The sequence below is a fragment of the Stegostoma tigrinum genome, chromosome 18 (assembly GCF_030684315.1).
Source record: "Stegostoma tigrinum isolate sSteTig4 chromosome 18, sSteTig4.hap1, whole genome shotgun sequence".
In the NCBI taxonomy this organism is placed as follows: Eukaryota; Metazoa; Chordata; class Chondrichthyes; order Orectolobiformes; family Stegostomatidae; genus Stegostoma; species Stegostoma tigrinum.
This window is the reverse complement of record NC_081371.1, coordinates 23,923,369-23,939,916: the sequence shown is the minus strand read 5'-3', so window position 1 is coordinate 23,939,916 and position 16,548 is coordinate 23,923,369. Positions and strand designations below refer to the sequence as shown.

Sequence of the window (16,548 nt, the reverse complement as noted above, 5' to 3'; positions counted from 1 at the left end):
TTTCCAGGGGAAATTACATTCTATACCCTTGCAGCCAGTCGAGTCCTATCAGAATGTTACACGTTTCAGTAAGATTCTCTCTCGTTCTTCTAAACTCCAGTGAATACAGGTCCAACTGACCCAATCTCTCCTCAGACCACAGATCTGCCATCTGAGGAATCAGTCTGGTGAACTTCACTCCACTCCCTTGTTGGCAAAAGTATCTCTTCTTATGTAGGGAGATAAAAACTGCACACAATACTCCAGGAGTAGACTCATGGAGGCCCTATACCCCAGCAGTAAGAATTCTTTGCTTTTGTTCTCAAACTCCCTTGCAACGTAGCCAACATCCTATTTGCCTTCATAAACAACTTGTTGTACCTTCAGGCTTACTTTCAATGACTGGTGTACAAGGATACCTGGGATCATCTGTACATATCAACCTATCCCAATCTATCATTTAAATAAGGATCTACTTTTCAAATTTTCCTATCAAAGTGGACAATTTCATATTTGTTTGCATTATACTGAATCTCCCATTGGTTGTCCACTCACTCAACATTCCTTCTAAGCCACACAGCAGCTCCGAGGGTCCATGCATACTGATCATCATGCTAATTCACTCACTGTCTTCAGCTGCTGCTGCATGCAGAGGTGTGTTCGGCAGCTGGAAAATTGGAAGGAACACAAAACTGAATTTGTGTGAATTACCCCGAAGCCTCTTTACGTCCTCCTCACCACTCTGTCTAATCTTTTGTGTCATCAGAAAAATTGGAAATATTAATTTGAGTTCTTTATCCATTTTGTTGATATGGATTGTGAACATCTGAAATATATTGCTAAAATAAAACTGCATAAATGTGAGTTATTAGCCTAAAGGACTGTTAGGTAAAACAAAACACCACCACAACTTCGTAAATAAGCAAAAGATTTTACAGATTAGGTATCTGTCAGCAATTGTGAAGAAAAATACCTGCTCCATGTCAATTAATAAGAATGTACAAAATATGAGCAAGGGTTAGTCATGTGGCTCTTTGGGCCTGCTCTGCCATTCAAAATAATAACAGCAGATTAAAAACATAGTGGCTCACTTTATTTGAAAATCAACTTATAGAATGAAATATGAAATAATGGTAGGCTGGCCCAAGGATTTAAGTTACATGGTACCCACCGAGAGTTGGTAAGTTGGATACAAAATTGGCTTGGTCATGGAAGGCACAGAGTAGTTGTGGAGGGGTGCGTTTCTGACTGGAGGTCTGTAACTAGTGGTATTCTGCAAGGGTCAGTCCTGGGACCTCTTGTTTGTAATTTAAATAAGTGATTTTGATGAAAATAAAAGTGGACTGATTAGTAAGTTTGCAGATGACAAGAAAGTTGCAGATAGTGAGGAAGGTTGTCAAAGGATACAGATCAGCTGAAAAGTTACACAGAGAAATGGTTGACTGAGTTTAATCCAGACAAGTGTGAAGCGATACATTTTGGGAGGTAAAATGCAAGACGAAAACATAGTATAAATGGCAGAACTCTTTGCAGCATTGATGTGCAGACAGATCTTGCGTTGCACGTCCATAACTTTCAAAGTGACAACATACGTGGATAAAGTGTTAAAAAAGGCATACCTGCCTTCATCAGTTGGGGGACAGAATACAAAATTTGGCAAGTCATGTTGCAGCTGCAGAAAACTTGCAGTTAGACCGCATTTGGAGTACTGAGTGTTGTTCTGGACCCCACACTAGAGGAAGGGTATGGACGTTTATTAGCAATATGGAGTGGCTGGACAAACGTGAATTGTTAGGCTAGAGTGAAAGGTTGAGGGGTAACCTGAAAGAAGTATATAAAATTATGAGGGGCCCGGATAGGGTGGATAGTGGAATCTTTTTCCCAGGATGGAAATTTCAAATACTGGGGGCATATGTTTAAAGTGAAAGGGCAATTTTTTTTTCTATTCATTTCGTGGGATGTGGGCATCACTGGCTGGCAAGCATTTCTTGCCCATCCCTAGCTGCCCTTGAGAAGGTGTTCATGAGCTGCCTACTTAAACTGCTGCAGCTTGACCCACTATGCTATTAGGGAAGGAATTCCAGGATTTTGACCCAGCGACAGTGAAGGAATGGCAGTATATTTCCAAATCAGGATGGTGAGTGACTTGGAAAGGAACTTGGAGGTGGTGGTGTTCCTATATATCTACTGCCTTCGTCCTTCTAGATGGAAGCGGTCTTGGGTTTGGAAAATCCTGTCTGAGGATCTTTGGTGAATTTCTGCAGAGCATCTTCTAGATAGTACACACTGCTGCTATTGGGCGTCAGTGGTGGAGGGAGTGAATGCTTGTGGGCGTAGTGCCAATCAAGCGGGCTGCTTTGTCCTGGATGGTGTCAAGCTTCTTGAGTAGTTGGGGCTGCACTCATCCAGGCAAATGGGGAGTGTTCCATTATGCTCCTGACTTGTGCCTTGTAGATGGCGGAGAGACTTTGAGGTGTCAGGAGATGAGTTATTTGCCGCAGCATTCCCAGCTTCTGGCCTGCTCTTGTAGCTACTCTGTTAATGTGTACGTCCAGTTGAGCTTCTGGTCAATGGTAACCCCCACAATGTTGATAGTAGGGAATTCAGTGATGGTAACACCATTGAATGTCAAGGGATGGTGGTTAGTTTGTCTCTTATTGGTGATGGTCATAGCCTGGCATTTGTGTGGCGCGATTGTCACTTGCCACTTGTCAGCCCAGGTTTAAAGGAGATGGTGCAAGACAAGTTTTTTTAAGCAGACAGTTGTAGATGTCTGAAATGTGCTGCTAGGGGAGTTGGTAGAAGCAGATATGATAACAACATTCAAGAAGCATTTAGACAGCCACACAAACAGGCAGGAAATAGAAGGAAACAGACCATATGCAGGAAGATAGGATTAGTTTAGAATGACATCATGGTTTGCACAGATATGATGGGCCAAAGGGCCTGTTCCCTTGCTGTGCGATTTAATGTTTTATATTTTAAGACATTTATTGAAGCTTAGATTTTAGAATCTCTGGTCGTAGTCTTATATACTTGTTATAGTAGGAATAAGGTGGTTTTACTCAAGGCTAGATAATGCTTGGGGGCAAGGCAATAATTAGCTATTTCTATTTACAAATTCTCATTACTTGCTATTTTAGTTCTTCCCTATGTGAAGCATTAGTTTTGCTGACTTGGATGAGCAAAAAAGTGCAATCAAGTTTCGATTATCCTTAGATTTTGCATTGCAAGGCACATGCAATTAACCAATACAATGCAGACTTTGTCTTGTCCTAAGATCTTCCATCTCCATGAGAAAAACCCACCTCTCTTAGCTCAAAGGCAGAAGTTACAATTTTCCATGAATGCCCACATTTTATTCAAAGTGATTCAATACAAACTTGCTTCATGTGTATTGTCCGCCCAGATGTGGGTCTGAGCCACAGCAACCATAACCAGCAACACTGAAAGGGAGGGAGGTTCCAAATCCAGCCCACCTGGAATGGGGATCAAAACCCTTGCTGTTGCCATCAGTCTGATCCATGCCAGGTGTCAAGCCAATTAAGCCACAAGTAGTCAGAGTTACTGTGGCAACATTTGCTTATTATACATATGCATGTTCTACTCTGGAATTACACATAATTATGGCAACAGGCTCTAATTTCTTTCCATCATAAGTCTGATTACGAATAACTCCCACTCGTAACGCCTGCCATTGGTGTGCGCTGAAAGGATTTGGAAGCTTATTCTCAACCAGTTTGGCCATGTTATGTTCTTAGACAAATCATAATCCTCAAGTGGAACACAGACTCTGAGCTTCTGGCTTAACAGGTAGGGATGTTACCCACTGCACTGCAAGACCTCCTACAAACTTACTATACCATTTAGTTTAAACATTCTTCCCAATTTGCTACTTTTTGTCTCCATCTTCCAAAGTAAGCTGTGATATAGTAAAAAGGTACTTACGCTCTGCTACTGAAGCCCATGCCCAGTCGCTCTGCTTGCTCTTTCTTCTTGCCTTCCAACTTGTTCAATTTCTCATCATCTTTCTTTCTTTGTATTTCCAAGTCTTGGTATGCAAGTCGAAGAGATGAAACACTGTAATATAACATTTCTTTGCTTACATTTTAAACTTTGAAAACATGATTATCCAACTAAACAATTAAGAATCTATTTCAGTGCAACAGCAAAACCCACAAAATTATACTAAATTTTATGATGCAAGTTATACAACATATGCAAGCTACTCGACCTCAAAACAATAACAGCTCATTCAAAAATTGTAATCGAGAGATGGCTTTATGGTGGTACTTCTTTGAAAGAAAGACTAAAATCGTCATAATATTGCCTTTAGCAAAGCAAAATTTCTGATGCAATGCGACAACTCAAATATTCCAATATGTGAAACCAGCAGAGATGAGATGCAAGTAGGGTAAGAATCTTGCGGAAGTCAAGGCTTTCACTCTGACAAGAAAGTTGCCTAAATTTCCAAAGGTCTGACCTGCCCTGCCTGGAACATTCCATGAAGCTTACTGTCAGAGACTTGTGGGATTTAACATGCCCTGGAAACATTTTCCTTCTTAGCACGTGGACTCAGTAATTCAAATACCATAACTGAACACCTCTCCCTTGACAGCCAGACTGCCTACCTAATGAGAAAAAGATTCCCTGGCCATCCAATAACTTTTTATACATCCCAGCATTTACAGGAGGCAGGGAAGTAGAAAGGATCAGCAATTTTCTGCTGTATTTTAAACATTTTTTAAAAAAGTGACTTCATTATGAACTTAACAACTTAGCAATATACAGCATTTGAATGTACGGTGCATAACGTCGCAGCTTTTTTTCTAGCTTTGCATATGGATCCTAACTAAAGTTCTAAGTTGTTTGGAATGGAAAAAAAAATCTGATTTTATTAACATATATTAATAATGTTCCAATCTCACTCTTTGTTTGATCACTTGACTAGTGAATGGAGCACATATCCTTTTAGATGTTAGATTATCAATTTTACTATGCTGTTCATACTGGAAGATACTTGTCCTCCCTTATTTCAGGGAGTAGGGAAGTCTTATTACAACTATACAAGGTATTGTGGAGGCCACATCCGAAATACTATGAGCAGTTTTGGTTCCATTATTTAAGGGAAGATATCATCTCATTAGAGGCAGTTCAGAGATGGTTCACTAGAATGATCCCTGGTATGGAGGCATTGTCATATGAGTAAAGAAAAAACAGGTTAGGACTCTACTCGCTAGATTTAGTAGAATGATAAGTGATCTCATTGAAATGTATAGGATTCTTAAAAAGCTTCACAAGGTAAATGCTGAGAGAATGTTTCCTCTCATGGAAGGGTCTAGGATAAGACAGCATGGTCTCAGAATAAAGGGTTGCCAATTTAAGACAGGGAACTTCTTTTGAGAGTTGAGCGTCTTTGGAATTCCCTACTGCAGACAGCTGTTGGGACTGTACATCTGTATAAATTTAAGGCTGTGATAGATCTATTCTTGATTGGTACAGCTATCAAGGGTTACAGGGAATGGATAGCAAAGTGATCGCAAGGAATGTTGAATCAGTCATGATCCTACTGAACAGCAGAGCAGATTAAAAGGAGGCAAAAGCCCTACTCCCATTCCTATATCTTAGATTGTTATATATCTTAAAACAGAACAGAAGCTCAGGTGAAGACATGCACCTTCACATTACTGGCTTGATGAAAAGCTTTGAAGTAGACTGCTATGCTGATGAATGCTTATACACTTATAGTACAAACAAATAGAGAGGAAATCTGATTCTATCCAAAACCTTCATATTTTTTCTCGTGCTGCAGCACCTCTAAAGTGGAGTGATCAGAAAACCTACTCCATTATTACATTTTTCACCATGATTGACATCTTTATTGAATTGACAATGATCATACCTTCGGCTCAAATATCAACAATTTAAAATCTTTTGTGCTCTTCTCCCAGAAGTTTAGTTATACTAATTTTATATACCTAAATAAATCACCTCAACCCACTTGTTGCAAAGAAAACCTCAGCTAATACCAATGATACCTCATATCTACATTCTCCAGTCATAGCAGCATCCATTGTGAAGCTCCTTTCTTGCTTCTCTGGTGCAACCAGGCTGTGGTTTAACTACCATTTGTACTGTTTTAGCATTACCTCCGAGTGCTTAAAACCCATACCCCAACAAATAAAGTAATCTTTTAATCACCTTATCTACCTCTGCTGTTATCTTCAATGATCTCAGGTCATTCACACTAAAATTTCTCAGTATTCTACCATTTATTGTGCATTTCCCTATCTTGCTTCACCTCCCCAAATACATAACTCCACAACTCTCCGGACTGAACATCATTTGCCACCTCTCTGCTTATCTGGTCAGTCCATTAATAGTTTCCTGCATCTACAACATCTTTCCTATCAACAATGCAACTGGCTTAGTGCAGTTATATTTAAATGACGAAGTGTTTAAATATTTGTGAACAGAGAAGGACTTCACATCTGAATACCATGGAAAGTGCAAGGGCCTACTGAATACAAATTGTCACAAAGAAAATGAAGATTCAGTTCAGGAGAAAATTCTTAAAGAAGCAGAAGCACATAATCGTTTGTGAAATGTATTAACAGAAAATAGGTAAACACTAGATTCTGAAATTAATTACAGAACTGTAAGGAAATCAGTCAGAGGGACTAAATTTGGCCTCATAAAAAGCTACATTCATAGGATTCCCTTTTCTCATGATGACAAATGCCAAACACTTGGAATACCAAAAACTGACAAAAGCACCAAGGGTAGTGTAAAACACTAAATTGTTCTGATGTTAAGCTAAAACAAACTAGAGTAGAATAATGTGTTTCTGGAAAGCTAACAGCAAATTATGTTAGGGCTCCTGTTATGAGCATGTCCTAGTAACAAATTTGATAGGAATATTTCAGTTTTCACTCTTTCACTTGTAACACAAAGTACTGCTATTATTTTAAAATATAGCTTCATTTTAATGCTCAATACTCAAAACAGAATTTGTTTACACATTAAGTTGTTGAAATAAGTTGCGAAAAAAAATCATTAGAAGGTACAACACAATACTGTAAATGTTTACATTCTCAATTCTCATTTCAATGACCTTTTCAGAGACGCAAATGCTTTTGCAAATTAAAGATTCAAATATCCATTTAGTCCTTTTCTAATTTAAATCAGAACAAGGCTTGTTTTTTAAGTGCACAAACATTAATAGACAGGAAATTATACACTGTCCATTTGCATTAAACCGAACTGGAGCTAATGTTCTTGCAAGTCACCTAACTAGGACAGAGTTTTAATTTAAACAGTGAGGTCAAGGGATCAAACTTGGAAAGATGTGGAATATCAAAGAGTAGAGACTAGGTAACGGGGAAAACAGTAATATGGGAACGGAGGATAAAGAGAGGAAAAAGCTAAGAATATCGACAAATCAAGGTTAGCTGTTATAAGGATTATAAAAAAGACAAAAACCAAAAGCTCTGTACTGGGGTGCGTATCAAATGCAGAACAGAGTAGACATATTGATTTGTCTACACCAATGTGCACTATCATTACAGAGACATGGCTGTAGGATGATAACCTTCAATACTCAGGACCCAAAGTTATGAGACACTCGAGAACCAGGTGCCAAGTAAAAGGTGGCAGGTAACACTGTAAATCAAATTGCGCAACAGTTAGAGATGACCTAGGTTTATGACAACAGTACGCAGATTTAATTTGAGTGGAGATATGGAATACTAGGGAAAATAAATCACTAGTGACAGTGTGGTTTACAGGCTCCCTACCAGTTAACAATGCTAACAAGTCTAGAAGAAACAACAGCTGATGCTTGTGGTTATTTCCGGGCCTTTACCATGGATGACTTTAATCTACATATTACGGAAAGGACATCAGAGGTTCCTTTACTCCATCTAGAAGGATATTTGTTATGATAAGAGGGTAGTCTTTGGAACTGAGACCAAAGAAAGATCAGCCACGATCCTCTCGAATGGTGGAGCAAGCTCGAAGGGCCAAATGACCTACTCCTGATTCTTATGTGCTAATTAGTAAGCTTGGAGAGGCTTCAGAAGAGATTTACCAGGATGTTGCCTGGAACAGATGTTGCAAATATAAAAGTAGGCTGGATAGGTTCAGATCTTTTTCACTGGAGTGTAGGAGGTTGAGGGGTGACCAAAGGTTTACAAAATCATGAGTTACATAGATAAGGTGAATAGCAAGGGTCTTTTCCCGAGTGTGGCGGAGATCAAAACTTTTGGTGGTGGGGGGGGTATATTTTTAGGGTGAGAGGAGAAAATTTTAAAAAGAATATGAGGGCAACTGTTTTCTACAAAGGGGTTCATGTGTGGAATAAACTTCCAGGAGATGTGGTAAATGTAAGTACAGTTACAACATTTAGAAGGCATTTGGACAAGTACGAGGGATATGAGCCAGGCCCAGGAAAGGGGGACTAGTTTAGTTTGGGAACGTGGTCAGCATGGGCCAGTTGGACCAAAGGGTCTGTTTCCATGCTGTACTACACTATAAGCTTCCAGAGAGCAGGTTATACTACACTTCATACTGTGTAATGAGATAGGATTGATTAATGACCACAGGGTAAAGGCCCATTTAGGTAGCAGCAACCATAATATTTATGAATTTTATATCCAGTGTGAAAGGGAGAAGAGTAGATCCAAGATTAGTATTATAAGCCTAAGTAAGGGCAACTATGTGGGCGCGAAAGCTGAGTTTGGTGAAGTGAACTGGCATACCAGCTACAGGATTGATCAATAGAGGTGCAGATGTAAATATATATTGCTAAATTTCAGAACGCTCCGTGTAAGTATGTTCCTACCATAAAAAAAATGATAAGGTGAGGCATGACGCCCACAGTTAGCTAATGAAATGAAGGCAACATCAAAAGCAATGAAAAAGCATTTAACCACATAAAGACGAGTGGGTCAGATGACTGGTCCAGATATAAAGGACAGCAAAGAATGACTTGAAGGTTAATCCAGAGAAAAATATTACGGTATGAAAGAAAACTAGGTAGGAATGTAAAAACGAGTAGCAAGTTTCGGCAGGTACTTAAAACGGAAAAAGTAAAAAGTGAGGGTTGTTTCATTAGGGAGTGCAAATGGGGGATGATAATTAAGAGAGGATGAAATGACAAAATATTTTGATTCTTTCTTCACTGTTCAAAAAAAATGTTCCAGTCATGGTTGTAATCCAAGAGGTGGGAGAGAAACTTAGTGAAATTATGATCATGTGGGAAGCAATACTAAGCAAACTGGTCTTCCTAAATTCTTCCAAGAAGTTGCCGATCAGGTAGTAGATCTGTAATTTTCCAAAACTTCCTAAATTCAGGAAAGGTTCTCTTGGACCGAAAGATAGCAAGCTTAAATGTTCTATTAAACATAGGGAGAAAGACAGAAAACAGGAAATAATGCCTGCTGAGGGGAAAGTATTAGAACTGATCATTAAAGAGACTATAACTGCACACTTAGCAAATCCCAAGGTAACTGGGAATGAAGCAGCCCGGTTGTGTCAAAGAAAAATCTCACGTAACCAGTTTACTGGAGTTCTTTGAAGAAATAGCATGCACTATGGATAAACGGGAGCTTCCAGACCTACAAAATTAGGATTTCCTGAAGGCATTTCATAAGGTGCCACATCAAAAGGTTATTGAAGAAAATAAAAACTCTTAGTATAGTGGGTAACATATTAGCCACTATACAATGGATCTGACAGGCAGGATGTGATGAGTGGAGGCCTACAGGGGTTCGTGCTGCGGCCTCAACTTCTTATAATTCACTTGAATAACTTCAAATGAGGGGAGTGAAGAGATGGTATCTAAATCTGCAGAGACACCAAGATAACTTGTAAACTATGCCATAAAGGAGATGCAAGGAGGTTGCAGGCAGATTATACAATAGGTTAAGTGAGTGGGCAAAAACTGGCAGAAGGAGCATAACGTCAGAAAATATAGCAGGATGAAAGAAAAAGCAGACGAGTACTTAAATTGGGCAGCTGCAGGGATTTGGGTTTCCTGGTGCATGAGCCACAAATGGGATGTTGTTGTATAGGAGACTAATGGAACAGAAAAGGATGGTATGTGTCAGTTATACTTTTTTTGAAAATTCATTCACGGGATGAGGGCGTGACTGGCTAGGCCAGCATTTATTGCCCATCCCTAATTGCCCAAAGGGCAGTTATGAGTTAATCACACTGCTGTAGGTCTGGTGTCACATTTAGGCCAGACCAGGTAAGGATGGCACATCAGTGAACCATACAGGTTTTTCTGACAATCGGCAATAGATTCATGGTCATGGTTAGATTCTTAATTCCAGGTATTTATTGAATTCAAATTCCCACCATCTGATCTGGCAGGATGAACCAAGATCCCCAGAACATTACCTGGGTCTCTGGATTGACAGTCCAGCGATATAGTATCACTAGCCAACTGCCTCTGCAACACACGGCATTAGTGAGAGGAAATCTCAAATATTGCACACGTATTTGGTCTCCTTATTTAAGGAACATTGTAGATTAATTGGTGGCAGTTCAGAGGTTTACTAGATTGTTCACTGGAATGAGTGGGTCGTGAAGACAGTCGAACATGCTGGTTCGCTTAGCCGAACCCGTCCTCACCCCCAACAACCTCTCTTTCGATTCCTCCCAGACAAAGGGGGTGGCCATGGGTACCCGCATGAGCCCAAGCTATGCCAGCCTCTTTGTCAGTTACATGGAACAATCCCTCTTCCGTACCGACACTGACCCTAAACCCCACCTCTTCCTCTATTACACTGATGACTGTATCGCCGCCGCCTCATGCTCCCACGAGGAAGTCAAACAGTTCAACCACTTCAACACCTTCCACCCCAACCTTAAGTTCACCTGGACCATCTCTAATACCTCTCTCTCCCCTTCCTGGACCCCTCTGTCTCCATCTCTGGCAACCACTGAGAAACTGATTTCCATTTCAAGTCCACTGACTCCCATAGCTACCTAGAATACACCTCCTCCCACCCACCTTCCTGCAAAAATACCATCCCTATTCCTAATTCCCGTGCCTCCACCACATCTGCTCCCAAGAAGAGGAGGTATTCTACTCTCGTACATCTCAGATGTCCTCGTTTTCTGAAGACTGCAACAACCCCCCTCAGTGGTTGAGAACACCCTTGACCACGTCTCCCACATTTCCCGCAACTCATCCCTCACCACCACCGCGCACCCCACCCCTACACTGCTGTAATAACAACCAAAACAGAATCCTCCTCATCCTCACGTACCATCCCACAAACCTCAGGATCCAACGCGTCATCCTCCAACACTTCTGCCATCTGCAATCCGAACCCACCACCAAAGATATTTTTCCCTCCCCACCCTTATCTGCTTTCCAGAGGGACCACTCTCTCCGTGACTCCTTTGTCCGCTCCACATTCCCCTCCAGCCCCACCACACCAGGCACTTTTCCCTACAAGCGCAGCAAGTGCTACAGCTGCCCCTACACCTTCCCCCTCACCCCCATCCCAGGCCCCAAGAAGACTTTCCACATCACGCACGTGTGCTAATGTGGTATACTACATCAGCTGTTCCCGTTGTGGCCTCCTCTACATTGGAGAAACGAAGCGGAGGCTTGGGGACCACTTTGCAGAACACCTACGCTCCGTTTGCACAAAACAACTGCACCTCCCAGTCGCGAACCATTTCAACTCCTCCTCCCATTCCACAGACGACATGTCCGTCCTGGGCTTCCTGCAGTGCCACAACGATACTACCCGAAGGTTGCAGGAACAGCAACTCATATCCCGCTTGGGAACCCTGCGGCCCCATGGTATCAATATGGACTTCACAAGCTTCAAAATCTCCCCTCCCCCCACCGCATCCCAAAACCAGCCCAGCTCATCCCCACCTCCCTAAACTGCCCTTCCCTCCCACCTCAAACCCTACACCCATTTCCTACCTACTAACTTCATCCCGCCCCCTTGAACTGTCCATCCTCCCTGGACTGATCTATCTCCTCCCCAACTCCCCTCCTACACGCACCTTTACTGGCTCCATTCCGCCTCTTTGACCTGTCTGTCTCCTCTCCACCTACCTTCTCCTCTATCCATCTTCTATCCGCCTTCCCCTCTCTCATTTATTTCAGATACCCCTTCCCCTCCCCATTTCTGAAGAATGGTCTAGGCCCGAAATGTCAGCCTTCCTGCTCCTTTGGTGCTGCTTGGCCTGCTTGTGTTCACATCCAGCTCTACACTTTGTTATCTCTGAGCATGCTGGTTTGGAAGAGTGAAGTTTGACATGATTGATATTTGCACAAGATCCTAAGTGGTCTTGACAAAAAGACACATGGAAATGTTATTTCCTCTGTGGGTCAGTCCAGACCTTGGGGGCTACTGTTTTAAAAATGGAGATCACCCTTTTAAAGACAGAGATGAGAGGATTTTCTCTCCGAGTGCCATTTGACTTTGGATCACTGCCTCAGAAAGTGATGGGAGTGGAGTCATTAAACAGTTTTACAGCAAAAGCATATGGATTTTGTTGCCTGACAAGAATCTCCAGTTATGGGAGGTAGATGGGAACATGTAGTTCAAAACAGATCAGCCATGATATTACTGAATGATGAAGCAGACTCAAAAGGGCCAAACAGTCTCAGCTACTAATCCTAGTTCATATATTCATTAGGAAAAGAGAGTTACCTCTCGTATCCTGACCATTATTTATCCCTTTAATCAAAATCGCAGAAAACAAATGATCTAATCATTGTCACACTGCTATTTCTGGAAATTTGTTGAGCAACCGTCATTCGTAAAATTCCTTGGAATGCAATACTTTGTGTCATGAATGGGTTTTTAAAAAAATCTGTTGCTGAGAAATCATTGCGATATAAAAATCATATATAGAAAGAAAGTTTACATACATCGATTCTTCTTTGTTAATTTTCTTCTTGTTCAAATCTTCCTGCTCTTTCATTCGGTCTGCAGCCTGAGCCTGTTTATCAATTTCAATGAAGCTGTGGCTAGTTACTTTCTGTGCCCCTAAACCAGCCTTCTTAGCCCCTAACTGTTTAACAAATAGGAAGAACAATTAACTTCTTTTACAATTTATTTCAACAGTAGCATCTCCTATAACTGAACAGTCATCATTTATTTTTCTTTCGGTTGATTTGACTCATAATGGATTTGAATTAGAAATAATTACTGACATAGCACCAAACTTATTTCACGCAAGTACCGTTCAAGAAATTAGAAGACTTCATATAAAAGATTGGGTTTTAATGACTCAGCAACACAAATGATTTCTGAAGCCCAAAGTAAAGAGTAAAATATGCACTTAAGTTAGTAGCAACACCACAGAACATTTGTCAGCAAGCAGGATACAGTTGCATATGGGTCTGCTGAGATATTACTCATGATGTATTAAATGGTAAATTATTTTAAAACAAGAACAATATCACAAAATGAATTGTTCTGACACTCTGGTGCAGACAACCAGAAACTAGTTCCTCTAAACAGACATCTTGAGGTCCACCGAGGATTCAATACCATTGTGGACAGAATCAGTATCGTTGGTGACAGAAACTTGAAAACTGGTAGATGGATGTGAATTATTAGATCTATTTTCTATTATAGTTATTAAATATCAGAAGTGTGACATTGAATGCAAGGACAGACAAGGAGTAAACAGAAAATTAATTAGGGTTCTCAGTTTGGGATTACTAACATGATTTTGCTGTAAGCGCATAGTTGGCTAGCTAGTTTACATATATACTTTTCAGTTAAGGGAATTAAGAACAGAATTCTAAGAAGGACACAACAAAGTTGCTCAACTAATCATTCAGCCACGCAACATTGTACAATAGAAATAACTCAAAATACACACCATTTTCTTTCCTGCAGTAGGCTTCTTTTTTGTTATGATGGAGGACTTTACTTCTGTCAAAAAATCCAAATTAGTAGTTACTGTATTTTCCAATTCCAGAATTAACTCAATAAATAATGCATTTCACAGGAAACAGATTATGCCAAATTTACTGAAATGATGTTTTGCCAGCTATTAAATTCTAAAATGCACCCATGCACAGCAACTTTATCATGTTATGCACAATGTCCAAGGAACAGTGTGTGTATAGATTTATAGGTCAATTTTATCACCAATTTATACAATAAAAACACTTATGCAAAATAAGCATTTTGTGTACAAGCCTCTTGCACAAGTAATATCAGCATAACGTGAAAAAAGGTGCTCAGTTATGAAAATTAAGAGATGCAAATTACTACAGATAAAAATTAAAAGAGTAAGCATTTCAATAGTTAGTTTTAAAGGGAAAACAGCATGGGCAATGATAAAAGTGAATTAAGTTAACTCTTTCCAGCCCACTTTAAGAAAGCATAGATCATGACTCTTTCCTAGACCTATTCTAACTCTGTTGTGCAGGTGAATAATACATTACAATGAACCAAGTAAGTTAACTATTAACAGTAAAGCATATAGTGAAATGATTATAATATTTACACAAAGGTTGATGAGACACAGTGAACAACAGGTTAGAACTACTGTTCGTGATGTCTTGCTTCTGCACTATTAGGGGTATTAGACAGTACTAAATGATGCACGTCAAATGATGTTATATTAAAGCATTTACTAACTTTGTTCAAATAAGACAAAGCTACGTGGCTGGAGAAAAATGAGAGGACAGCAGAGAAATGAGAAAGTGCATGGTTGGGAGGGTGATGAAAAGAAGGAGAGAACAAGTCAAGAAATGGAGACTGCAAGAAATGGAGAGAAGACAAATGGGGCAAGAAAAGAGAAGTTAACATGAAAGATCAAGACAGGAGAAAGCAAGAATCAAAAGACATTGATTCACCTGGATAAATAAATTCTGTAAGTGATGGCTAAAATTATTAAGACCGGAACAAAAAGCAAGCTGGAAAGTGTTAAAGTAACCAGTTGACCCAAAAGCTGTTTATTTTTACTAAAAATAAAATTGTAAACAAACTAAATAAATTAATTTAATGCATTAAATCAATGGTGTTAAAAGTAGCTCTTCACATGTCCATCTGTATACTTTGGCTCAGAACATCGAAGCAGCCAATGGCAGATCACAAACACCTTAACAATCACCTTTGTTAGGTGTGACTCCTGCAGAAACTAAATTCATTGAGTCAGCTAAAATAGGGGAAAAAAATGAGAATTTCTGAGTAACAGCCAAAAATATTTCTTTACTTCATGTACTGTACTAAGTTCCACACATTCTACATTAGAAATTTAAAAACTTTAAATTACACATGAAAAAATTGAAATAAAACTTAACCTGAAAATAATCAGAATAGAATTCAACATAACTAAGCACCGGCCTTTAAGCACATTTTCCCAAAACTTCTGCAATATTCTGATGGAAACATCTTGATTGTAAACAACTTTGTCTTTTTATTTGTTTCACTCATGGGCTGAAGCTAAGATTTTCAACAATTTCAATTAAAACAAAATAAAACTTAATAGCTTTCCCACAGAGCTGTTTTAATTCCAACTAAAATAACAAGGCATGGAGCTGGATGAACACAGCAGGCCAAGCAGCATCAGAGAAGCAGGAAAACTGACGTTTCAGCCCTAGACCCTTATTCAGAAATGGGGGTAGGGGAAGGGGGTTCTGAAATAAACTGGGAGAGCGGGGAAGACAGATTGAAGATGGATAGAGAAGAAGATAGGTGGAGAGGAGACAGACAGGTCAAAGAGGCGGGGATGGAGCAAGTAAACGTGAGTGTAGGTGGGGAATTAGGGAGGAGATAGGTCAGTCCAGGGAGAATGGACAAGTCGAGGGGGTGGGACGAGGTTAGTAGGTAGGAAATGGGGGTGGGGCTTGAGGTGGGAGGAGGGACAGTTTAGGGAGGCGGGGATGAGCTGGGCTGGTTTTGGGATGTGGTAGGGGGAGGGGAGATTTTGAAGCTTCTGAAGTCCACATTGATACCATAGGGCTGCAGGGTTCCCAAGCAGAATATGAGGTGCTGTTCCTGCAACCTTTGGGTGGCATTGTTGTGACACTGCAGGGGGCCCAGGATGGACATGTCGTCTGAGAAATGGGAGGGAGGAGTTGAAATGGTTTGCGACTGGGAGGTGCAGTTGTTTAGTATTATTTTGAGATTCTTGAAATAACTTTAGTTTTAGTTTTGGGCAAAGGTGCTGAGGCTGAGCCAAATTTGTGCGCTAAACACAAACTCCATTCTCCAGACCTGAGGAATATGGTACACTTATCTTGACAGGCCTAGCGTACGTAAAGAATCAATTCTGTGCAATCCTACAAATTCTTGAGGAACATACTTAGCAAAGATGGTCATGGCACTGCTATCATGAAGGGACTTTCTCCTTTCACTATAATAAAGAACCTATGGATACCTTTTAAATGTGGATATTTTAGAATATCACGTACATCTGATTTCCTACAGAACTTTTGTGTTTTATGTGATTTCAAATATATATTTAAATATTAGTTAGTTATTTTTCAAAATACCAGTATGCAGATTTATGAATTGTAGAAGTTATGTAAAGAAATGAACTCAAACAGTAAAACAACTTCAAGGC

General features: G+C 40.1%; 1 protein-coding gene across 3 annotated transcripts in view; it reads right to left on the bottom strand.

Moving 5' to 3' along the window:
• The window catches only part of LOC125461042 (ADP-ribosylation factor GTPase-activating protein 3-like), a 62,322-nt gene that overhangs the window by 10,965 nt on the left and 34,809 nt on the right, over window positions 1–16,548 (bottom strand). The window contains exons 8-11 of one of the 3 annotated variants that reach the window (XM_048549355.2): window positions 15,094–15,138; window positions 13,852–13,904; window positions 12,890–13,032; window positions 3,928–4,059 (exon numbers count right to left, since the gene is read on the bottom strand). In XM_048549355.2, the coding sequence (XP_048405312.1) occupies window positions 3,928–4,059; window positions 12,890–13,032; window positions 13,852–13,904; window positions 15,094–15,138 (373 nt within the window). The remainder of the gene's footprint in view (window positions 1–3,927; window positions 4,060–12,889; window positions 13,033–13,851; window positions 13,905–15,093; window positions 15,139–16,548) is intronic. The other 2 variants (XM_059652399.1, XM_048549356.2) reach the window with 2 other exon arrangements.